At 39.0% G+C, this 12,043-nt stretch overlaps 1 protein-coding gene across 1 annotated transcript in view; it reads left to right on the top strand.

Moving 5' to 3' along the window:
- Positions 1–11,097, top strand: part of LOC107724945 (prostacyclin receptor-like) — a 44,185-nt gene extending 33,088 nt beyond the window's left edge. Inside the window, exons 3-4 of the mRNA XM_016534040.1 lie at positions 10,407–10,676; positions 10,771–11,097. Of these exons, the coding sequence (XP_016389526.1) occupies positions 10,407–10,676; positions 10,771–11,097 (597 nt within the window). The remainder of the gene's footprint in view (positions 1–10,406; positions 10,677–10,770) is intronic.
- Positions 11,098–12,043: the final 946 nt, after the last annotated feature.

Genomic DNA, 12,043 nt, shown 5'->3' with positions numbered 1-12,043 from the left:
GCGGCCTAGAGTGAGCGGAGGCCGGCTTGAGTGAGCGGATATCGTCCTCTTTTGGAAGACCAAACAAAGTAGTTTTGCTTTCACACCGAATCACACAGCGTCTTCACGACATGGCGGCAGCGGCAACAACAATAAGTTACGCCTTCTTTCTTTGCGTGCACATTTGGGCGGCGTTATGCAAATCTTCCCACATAGTGATGTAGATATGTGGCGGCGTGTTAGAACGAGCCGTTTTATGTAGGCGTGGCTGACTCTTAACTTTTATAAAGAATATCTCTTTGGATTTGAGACTTTAGTCTTTGCAACTTTACAGATCTTCTTTATGCACCAAGAGCTTGTAACACTTCAAAGAGAAAGGAAAAATTTAAATCGCATCATATGACCCCTTTAAGAAATATTTACTTAATTAGAGTGCAATTAGATTTAATTTCTTCATGAATGTTAAGTTTAGTAGTAAGTAGATTTTACTTAATAATAGCAAGTAAGTTGTAATTGATATTAGAGCAGTAAAATTTACTTTAAATGTGTTTGTACAAATTGTTACAAGTAAATCTTGTTATTTTTTTCAGTGCTGTTACATTATGACTGACCCCCTTCCTAAAATCTAAAGACATCTATATATATTCATTAATACATTTTCATGTGTGGAAAAAAATATTAAGGGTAATATTATAAATAAATACACACATAAGTATTTAAAGAAAAAATAGGATTATTATATTTACTTAAGTTAACAGTATATTTTCTTTCTACTCACTATGAGAATGATGTTAGATTTATAGCATTCAACTTGTTCATAGAATAAAATAATTACAATTAATTCCCACCAGGCTTGAGAAAGCAAAATGAAACAGTAATAATATTTAAATCAAATTGTAAATAATAAATATTTACAGTATAATAATATATAATTAATATAAGTTTTTTTATATTAATTTCTTATTAATTTCAAATCTCACATTTTCCGCAGACCCCCAAACACCCCCTTGTGGACCTCTAGTGATCCTCTGTCCCAAATATGAAAACAGTTTATGACATTATTTAAATCCCTCAAACTGTACTGTATATGCAATAATGATATATAAAGCACTATGTGCCTCAATATTGCAGTATACATTATATCATGTCCATCACTCTACATTTTCTGAAAGCATGGCATACTTGTTTTTCATTGTGTTGTCAGGTTAACTACTGACACATTTTTAATGTGTCACAGAGTACAAGGGAAAGTACTCAGATGCCAGTAGGCCGTTGCAGAAGTGAGTGGAGGGAAATTATGATATCTAATGTAAATGTGATGGAAAAACACTACTCAGAGCTGGGCGGGTTGATGGATGACTCTGGAAGTGGTGATTGAGAGCTCTGTGTTTATATGTGGAGTGGTAAAAACACTGAGGAAATCATGCATTTTAGGCTTATCTTTGGCAATCCCAATAAGCAAAGCATGCTAACTCTCAGTAATAGGGAAATTCATGTAGTTAATTTGTCAAGATATGTCTGCTCTAGCAATGCTCACACTTTCAGAACTGCTCACTTGTGAAATGCTGAGACATAATAAGGAGTTCACAAGTCTATAGGTGAAATACAAGCCATGTAGTTGTTTAAAGTAGGTCATACATATATGAAAACAGGAAATAATCAATTGTGGGCGTTTTTTCTGTTTCTTGGGTTGTTTCAGAGAAACGAGTGGATTCATTTCTGTCTTGAGAACAGTTTAGATGAGGTCAGACTCCTGTTTTTAAAATGATCTGATCTTTTTAATAAACTGCTTGTGGGAAATGATTCTTCCTTTACAGTCTGTGCACTTCACAATTGTTTTACGCACTGATAAACAGATCTGATGCTGCCACGTTCTGCCCTTTCTAAATTTGCACACCAAATACCTGAAACTCAAGTAATGAATAAGTAATAAATGTTGTAGTAATACATAGGTCATAACTATTCCATGTATATAATGTAGTACCATAAACCCCCCTAAAAATACAAAATATTAAATAAAAAAACATAGTATTCATTTCATTGAAATAAAATAAAATAACAAATTGGTAATTTTTGACTGCCATGTGAGCAGTAAATCTAACTAACCCCAAACATTTGAACGGTAGTGAGTCAGTTTAGTTGTTTGTTTTGGGTGTAGTTCATTTGAAGTTCTTCTAAACAAAATAACCACTACATATAAATTGCATGCTCCCGGCCACACTTTTCTCCATATAAATTGCCTTTGGAGAGCAACTCACATTCTCACAAACACAAATGTTGCTGTATGTGTGAAAAGTTTGGGTGGTAAATCCAGAGGGATAGACATTCAATAGCGCAGTCCAACCGGAATCTTCTCCTGAGACGTCCGTCACGGTGTGATTTGCGACCTACCAGGGCGAGTATCACAGAGGACCATATGAGGTCTTAGTAACATGTAGGGGGATGTTGTGGGGTGTGTTTGCTAAGGTGTTTTGACAACGAGTAACGCTGACGAGTGATGACATCCAGAGCTGGTGGTACTGGGTGGCAATTTATGTGCCCGAAAACGTGAAAACCTACCTTGAACTGTTTGACACATCAGTGACAGGGTCATTAGCATCGCTCATGGCTTACTAATACATTTATACCATAATCACTGGATGGAATGGCACAAAGAGCAGCCAATGTGCTGATCTATCAAGGATTTTTGGCTCCCTCAGCATCCAGGACACTTTGTACTTCAGCATATCAGGTGTCAGTGTTGAGTCTCAATGCTTCTGTGATGATGGAATATAAACGATGACATCATCACAGTGCTGCAGCTGCAGACCGTGATGAAGAGTTCTTCTAAACACAAAGAACAGTAGCAGTTCTTGCCAGTAGAGAAACTATGCAGGTCTTCCCAGATCTGTTTGTCTCGTATATCTGGGTTCAGATATGATGTCTGTTAAGAGTTTAGGGCTTTTCACACTTGAAATGATAAACCCAGTGTCATTATGAAAGTAGAGATGCACCGATATTAAAACAATACTGATTATTTTCATGTTATGGCCAAAAATGCTGTAAGTAACATAATCAGATTACTTTTTTCAAGTAACTAGTAAAATAACACATTACTTTTTAATTTACAACAAAATATCTGAGTTACTTTTTGAAATGAGTAAGGTTACTTTGTTTTCCCATTTATTCACTGACACCTTTTCCCATGTTGAGAAAAATTGGGAGTGAGGTGCAGAGGCACTTCCTGTTATAAGCAAACATTGGAATTTTTGAAATTGGAAAACAATGGGATTGCCATTGTGTTCACACGGGAGTGTTTGAAAGCCACATCTATCAACAGATCCGCTGATAGACGAGGCTTTCTGTGTATCTGTGTAAACGCTCTATGAAGAGCCTGAAGCGATGATTATTGTAGCCAATAACAGACATATCTGGTGAGTGTGTGAACACAATGGCCAATCAGAGCTGTTTAAGAATCCACTCAACAGTGCTCAAAATGTTAGTGGAAAATGCTGGCATCGTCACATTTTTAAAAGTTCAGTACTGACTGGTACTGACATCGATACTTTTGACTTAGTGATTTGGGGGCCCTAAGCAAATTTCAGGTATAGGGCCCCAACGCAATAACTATGTGTTCTTTTACGCCTAACCCTTATTTTGCTCATTCTCTCTCTCTCTCTCTCTCTCTCTCATAGCTTATAGTTGTCACAGTTATGGACTTCTTTTGTTGTGTTTTCATTTAGTTTTTGTCTTCATGCCCATTTTGAGTTTGAACTTGTTTCAGTCGTCCTTTGATTAGTTCATTCAGTTCACCTGTGTTTGTTTATTATCTCATTAGTTCCCTCGTTTAGTTCTTGTATAAGTTCTCCCTGTTCTGTTCAGTCCTTGTCCAGTCAACGTTTGCATTTATGTGTGTTTCCCTGCCCTTTTGGATTATCTCTTGTGTGGATTATTGTGATTAAAATTTGTGTTTGAATATATTCATCATCATCGAGTCTTCTTCATCAACACAAGGCAAGGCAAGTTTATTTATATAGCACATTTCATACAAAATGGTAATTCAAAGTGCTTTACGAAAAAGAAAAGAGAATAATAATAAAAAAAATAATCACAACAATAAAACAAGGAATTTAGAATAACAGTGTAAAAGAACCTGTTGCAAAGAGAGCCAAAGCAAGGCAGCCCACTTGGTCATGGAAATGGGGATTCCTGCCTGCACAAGAACCTGGACCACAGCTAAGACCATGTGATGCACACACTCCCATGAGTTATTTTATGTGATAGTTATATGTATTCTAAATAAACTACAAACAAAAAATATATAAATTTATTTTTTCCTCACATTCTTTCTTGTAGCAATTCCCTCTCAGTCACACACCTGACTGAATGGCTCATTATGCGGGCCTTTGTCTTCTCAGGTGTGAATCACAGCATTATGCATGATCATTCACGCCCTCTCGCATATTCCTTTTCTACACAAAATGTGTCTTAGAAAATTTTAATCAATATATTGTTTTCTGTGAATGAGTGAGTAAGATGATTTTCACATAATTTTGAAGCAAAAACTCTAGACTTCAAGATCAGTTCTCAAAAGTCTTGTGAACAAATGTTCTGTATGTGTTTTATGGCCTTATTTCAGTGACTTTAAAATTGTAGTTTTTCACTAAGCACGCATAAACGTTGTTTTCTCAAAAACACAATCACGTACATACATGCTGCTCACATATTATTGTAGCCCAGTTTGTGCTGATTACAGTGTTATTAAACTTTAGACATTCAAATGTTTGTAAGCAACTGAAAAAAGCACAAATGTCAGGGCATGTCAAAACTTTTCCAGGCCCCAAAACACCCTCGACCCCAGAGGGTTAATACAAAATTACAATGGTAAACACTCAATTTTCAGTTAAAGGCAGTTCATCATTGAATTCAGTGATGTCATCATCCAGCTCAGTTCTAGTTACCAGGTGCAAGAGCCGGCAACAACGCATGCGATGGTGGAGGTAAAAGTGGAGAGTGAGGGCACGGGGGAAAGCCCCACCCACTGTTCCACCGCTGAGGGTGAACTGAGGCAGGACTCAGGGGATTTAATTGACTTTTATTCAGAAATACCCAGACTTCTTCCATCATCTGAAATCTCTGTCTGTCCTGTTACGACCAAAGAGGCCATTGTTGAACTGTTTGTCTGCCCTGAAATTTCTGAACTGTCTATCTGCCCTGAACAGTCTGTCTGTCCTGTCTCGACCACGGAGGTCGTTCCCTTATCTCTGGCGCTCCCAGTGCTGGGAGTGGCCATCTGGTGTGTGTAGGCAGCATACACCATCCCTGAACCCCCGGAATGCTCAAAACTCCCACCCAGCCTCCCTCTCCCACCACCTCTTCATCAGTCCTCAGCACCACCTCCAATGTCCCCTGTCAGCCCCTCAGCTCACCGTCAGCCCACCATCTGTGATGTGGGTTTGCCGCGGGTCTGCCAGTCTCCATCGGCTTCGTTGTTGGAGGATCCCTTGTCTCCGCCTCCAGCCTCTGAGTCCCCCCCGTCTACGCCTTGGTTGCCTGAGCCATCTGCTCTGCCTTGGCCCTCCGGATCCTCTCCGTCACCCTGAGTTCTTCATAACTACTCGCTTTTCTTGCTTGCATCACAGAACACCTGACCACTGTTCATACCATCATCAGTAAACTCTGACAAATCTTCTAACTCGTCAGCAATGTTCTCCTCTGATCCTCCTGCCTGAGCTCCATCATTCATCCCCTCTAAACCTCATGTTTTTATTCTATCATTCATCTCAATCACATCATCAGCAGCAGTCTGAAAACACATCTACCATCAGTGACATTCACACATCCAGCATTGACACTGTTTTCACTCACATTTTCACGAAAACACACACAACAAGTGAAACAGGAGTTGGACGTCGGGAAGAAATTAGTGCTGCAAGCTGTTTGTGTGATGATCTGTTCTGAAAATTTTCGCTCCATTTTGTGTATCCAAACTTTCCTTAAAGCCATGTTGCTGCTGCTGTTTTTCTTACGCTGATCTCAACCCATGCCTTGCTCTCTCATCGGCTGTAGCTCGTTGTGACACCTGACACCACATGTAGTCGGCCAACCAGTCCAGATATTTGGCATGGTAGATATTCGTTTGGCGTCAGCGAGCCTCTTTGACGCATCGTCAGGTAGTTCACACATAAAGATTGTAGAGCGTTGATCACCCGCTGATTTTCCCCCAAACACAGCCCGACCTGTCGGCGAGCGCATTGACTTACAAATCGGGCTTAAAATCATGTAGTGTGAACAAAGCCACTAGAAGGCAAGCCTGCAACCTTTAGCCAAAGAAGCGTAACGGCTAATGCTAACGCTTCTGCTTTGGCAGTATGTGGGAAAGGAGACCAGAGGCCTTTTTTTTTTTTTAATGGATGTCAATGAAGGAGAGGCTTCACTACGCTGAATAAACAGCTTTTTAGAGGAAACAGCTTGTCATTTAATGAATCGACAGCCTATCGGCTAATATTCAATGTGTTTTACACGAAACAGTTTTGGATTGAACTATTTTTAGAGTTTACACTGACAAAATGACGTTTTATAAGAGAAGTCACTGACTTTTTGTGACAGGTGGGATTCAGCTTACGGCACTTCTCATTAATTCCTATGGTATCTGTAAATGGAGATTGAGTGTCGCACAACTCTGACTGAAATTCAGTGACGTCAAGGCTGTAATGTGATTGGTTATTAAGGTACACATGACCCAAGTTAACCATTATGCTTTCTCCAATAGTAAGTAATACAGACCCTCTCATCTCCCAATAGTAAGACAATCTCTCGTGTGTACTTGGCTTTAGGGATTACCTGGAGCGTCATGAGCAGGCCCTAAAATTAACACTCGCCAAGTGCCAAATGCGAGTAAAAATCAGCTTTGGCGAGTATATGAAACTGTGTCAGTCGCCAGATGGCCGGTAGTATTTGTATAAATTCTAACAGTGCAATGTTATGAGAACATAAATGTGAACAGATGTGAATGACACTTCGTACAGTTGATGGGTCAGTGCTGCTTCATCACAAAAGTTTAAGCCTTTGCAATGTAAATATTTAAGAGCTAGAACACACTAAAGGACACGCATTACTCACGTGCTGTGTGGGAAGTTTAAACATCCGAAGGCCCGGCTTCAAAGTCTTGAGCTCTGCTTCCTTCCTGCGCTTGAACGGACAAATTCACATAAAATTGTCAAAAATGCCCATCTCGATGAGTATCCTAGTAAAGTAGTTGGTTCTTAAGTGAACATGAACAGCTGAGAAAGAAACCGGACACAAACTGCGTGTGATGCAATGTCAAAAGACAATAGAACCCATTATAATCAGTGATGTTGTCTACACAGGATGTGGCGCGGCACGAAACGACAAATCCCCGAAAGTATTTTTGAAATAGTCCAAACAACGGCCGCTTTGTCGCATCCAGTGTTGACAAATTCAAGCTGCTGTGGTGTAGACACTGTGTTAAAGTGATAGACACAAAATTCCAATAATCCTGTTGTTGTCTGCGTTTTTAATGTTGATCAAAGAAAATAGGACAAAGAAAAAAAACAATCCCCCACTGCTCTTGAACTTAAAAAAAAATATAAAGACTATAGTGTTATTTGATTAGCATAATTCATTAAATTTCTGTAGGCTACCTGAAAATCACTGTTAGACCTATCATTTCTATTTGTATCTTTATTGTGTAGTAGGCTATTTTGTGCTATTGCTTGTAATTTGATTTGCTCTTATTTTACAACTGACTATTTACTAGTCTTTAAAAATGTAGCCTATTCAATTTATTTTATTTGAATTCTGGCGGTCTCTCGTGACTGCTCATGACGCACGCTGTGACACACCTGTCATCTAGAAATATAGGGCTAGAAATAGTCTTAGAAAAATAAAAAAATAATAATAAATTCAGTGTGGTACAATTTTTTTCAAGGCACTTCAGTGTCTGTAACTTTTTATCTTTTTGAGCATTATCAACTCTGGATGATGGATAGTAAAGCCCAGAGGGTCTTCTTTCCAAAGACACCAAAATTGTGTGTGTAGCACACTGTTGTCAGGAACTGTTACCATTTTAAGTTAGGTAGGTCATTTTCAGCTGTGAGTCCCAAAATGGGGGGTGCAGGTTAAATATTAGCTGCAACTTTAGCGCCTCTAATCTGGATGTTTCATCAGCACCAAAGCCACATAGTGCCAAGACTTTATCATTTGCTATCAATCTCTTGGCAAGTAAAGAGCAACAATGTGTTCCCAAGGCTAACGACCATTTAGAGCATCTAAGCATACTTTTCCTGGCATTGATGGTTGACCATAATATTTTAATGCTGCTAAGGATCTACTTTGTACTGCTCCTGTTCTCTCTGCCCCCAATTTTTCATCACCGTTCCAGTTACAGGTGGATGCCAGCGCTACTGGAGCAGTCCTGCTGCAAGAAGATCAAGGTGGAATCGAGCATCCTGTATCTTTTTTCTCCAAGAAGTTCTCTAAGACCCAACAAAATTACAGCACAATTGAGAAAGAAGCGTTAGCTCTATTGTTAGCACTTCAGCATTTTGAGGTGTATTTGGGTGGAAGTCCTAGTACCATTACAGTTTATACTGAATATGAATCAATAAAACGTTCAAACTTCAATGAACATAAGAGTCGTGACTAGCAGTGAACTGATGTATAAGCTAATCATCGTTGTTAGCCTATGAGTAATAATATATTCTATTGCATATTTGCCGATTATTTAAAATAAAACAATTAGTTGATTGTCCTGTCAATCTAAAGGAGGAAGAAAAGTCCTTCAGTGAAGATCGACTTTGGCAGAGTTGCAGTTTGCAGCATAAAAAACAATATAATTTAAATTTTGAATAAATTATATGCAGAAAGTGAATAATGAGAAAATACTAGACTATTAAACAGTTAACGTTATATAGAAATGGAACAGAAAGGTTATAGAATAAATGTAATACTTTAATAATTCTTTAGTACTAATAATAGTACTACAAATAATATTAGGCTATTTAATTATATAATACATTTTAGTTGTGCATTAATAGTGCTTTAAAACAAGGTGGCAGAAAAGAAATCAAACTGTCAGTATTGGAATCAGCAGATGTTGTTCTGTTTTCGATATGATGATGAAAAATCTACATGACATTTCCATAATGAAGGTGCATACACAATATGTGAGAGGTTTCCATTAAGTTTAGGGTAATCTGAATTAACAGCGACTCTCTTTTCCATTTCCAGTGTCATTGGGTGTTATGCCTGAAGCAAAGGTGTATTTAATTTTGGTTGGATGTGAAATCTTATGTAAATTTGATTAAGAAATGAGATGTCTGGAATTTGAAACATGCCTGGATTTTTTCTCTTGAATAACGTGTCAAATTTAAGGAAATGAATCACTTTCATGAATTGGATGTATACAGATGAAGTATTGTGCCAAACGTTTTACAACTGTTTGACAGATGATCTTTCCTACGCAACAATTAAAATCAGAGCTGGTGAATTGTGGGAATCGGGTCTCTTGAGAAGAGTGAAATGGGGCGCTCCACATCTGCTGTGTTTCCTCTCATCTACAACAATAGTGTTGGATTGTGAGATTTAGTCCAAACACTTGCAACCTGTGCCAGCAGACATGTCATGTTTTTCCAGAACACAGCCTTAATCACAAAGCGAATCTGTTGAATATTTATTGCAGGAAATCTGGTACTGATAATAGTCACTCAGAAAGAAAGTTTCTGCGGGAATGTTTTGCCGTTTCTTGTGGTTTCAGTGAAAATTTGTTTTGTCTTGAAATGGTGTACTTTTGACAGTTCCAGAAAGTACAAACAATGCTACGTAAAAAAAAGATGTTTTCTACATCTACTCCCTCACGTGGTTATTATTATATATGTAGTGTATATAGTTATTGTGTTGTGTGTTTCGATTAAAAATATTTGTAGACTACAGTAGTCTGAGACTTTTTCCAACTTCAGCAGAGGACAATAAGGAATACACTATTTCCACATTATACCACATATCTGAAATGGTAGTAAATAATTTTGTCATGCTAAAGTGTCACACACCATTACACACACATCAGTATGGCTTCTACTTAGGCAAATTATAATACTAAATAACTGTGACTGGAAACAGAATTGATGCATCATTTGGACTTGAGACTTGACTTCAGAGACTTGCGAACATCTGATTTCACAAGTCCAACTTTTACAATTTATTTTCCATTCTGATCTGTCATTTTAATCTTTGACAATTGCGAAACTTCAACTTGCAATAAATACTAAAGTGTTGTCAGCTGTTTGGGTGTAAAGCACTAAAATACGGGACAAACTGCTTCCCGATACAGAACGCAATTGTGTTCCAATTCTGTATAATATGTGCTAGTTGGCAATGGTCTTATTTATCTCCCACTGTTCTAATCGCTCTCTCTCTCTCCTCCTCAGATCTGTGGCTTTGTGAACGCTATTAGTCCGGTTGGGAATGATCAGCAGAACCTAATGGCTTTCCGCTTCTCTGCATTTAACCCCATCTTGGACCCCTGGATCTTCATCATTTTCCGTAAGGCGGTCTTCCACCACATCCGCGCATTCTTCCGCTGCTGCTTCCCCAGAGATGTAGTGAAGACCACAGCACAAACTCCCTGTCCTTCCCCATGGAGGCTGCAGATGCCAAACACAGCTCAAGCATCCAGACTAAGATCAACTGCAGCCTACGCAATTGTGTTCCAATTCTGTATAATATGTGCTAGTTGGCAATGGTCTTATTTATCTCCCACTGTTCTAATCGCTCTCTCTCTCTCCTCCTCAGATCTGTGGCTTTGTGAACGCTATTAGTCCGGTTGGGAATGATCAGCAGAACCTAATGGCTTTCCGCTTCTCTGCATTTAACCCCATCTTGGACCCCTGGATCTTCATCATCTTCCGTAAGGCGGTCTTCCACCACATCCGCGCATTCTTCCGCTGCTGCTTCCCCAGAGATGCAGTGAAGACCACAGCACAAACTCCCTGTCCTTCCCCATGGAGGCTGGAGATGCCAAACACAGCTCAAGCATCCAGACTAAGATCAACTGCAGCCTCCCCCAGTGAGGCCTTGATGAGCGACTATGCACTTATGATGGCATGCAATGAGATATAACAAGACGATGAGACTTAGAATCCTGAAAAGACTGCCTAATATAAAATATCCCAAATATAAAAGCATGGATGTCAAAGGACCTGTTTCCTTTGAGGATAAATATTTTGTAAATATGTGAACTAATGCCCATCACTAAACAGGCTCTTCTGTGCAAGTAAACCACAGAATTTGGTTGTGCAAAGATGTGAAGGAAAGTTGACAAATGAACAGAATGTAAAGACACAAACAACCAATGTCAATTTGGGGAACTGGCACATACCACAAGTTTACCAATAATCACCAAGCATAGAACATCATAAACTTTGAGAAGATAAGGTTGGCCACCAACTTGCTCAGTAATAGACTAATGGAAGGGGAAGTCTTAATAATTTATAGCAGAGACATTGGATATAATAGGAATGATCAGCAGAACCTAATGGCTTTCCGCTTCTCTGCATTTAACCCCATCTTGGACCCCTGGATCTTCATCATCTTCCGTAAGGCGGTCTTCCACCACATCCGCGCATTCTTCCGCTGCTGCTTCCCCAGAGATGTAGTGAAGACCACAGCACAAACTCCCTGTCCTTCCCCATGGAGGCTGGAGATGCCAAACACAGCTCAAGCATCCAGACTAAGATCAACTGCAGCCTCCCCCAGTGAGGCCTTGATGAGCGACTATGCACTTATGATGGCATGCAATGAGATATAACAAGACGATGAGACTTAGAATCCTGAAAAGACTGCCTAATATAAAATATCCCAAATATAAAAGCATGGATGTCAAAGGACCTGTTTCCTTTGAGGATAAATATTTTGTAAATATGTGAACTAATGCCCATCACTAAACAGGCTCTTCTGTGCAAGTAAACCACAGAATTTGGTTGTGCAAAGATGTTAAGGAAAGTTGACAAATGAACAGAATGTAAAGACACAAACAACCAATGTCAATTTGGGCAACTGGCATATA

This window comes from Sinocyclocheilus rhinocerous, unplaced genomic scaffold, assembly GCF_001515625.1.
Source record: "Sinocyclocheilus rhinocerous isolate Xijiao unplaced genomic scaffold, SAMN03320098_v1.1 scaffold996, whole genome shotgun sequence".
NCBI lineage: Eukaryota > Metazoa > Chordata > Actinopteri > Cypriniformes > Cyprinidae > Sinocyclocheilus > Sinocyclocheilus rhinocerous.
This window is presented reverse-complemented; position numbering and strand designations above follow the sequence as displayed.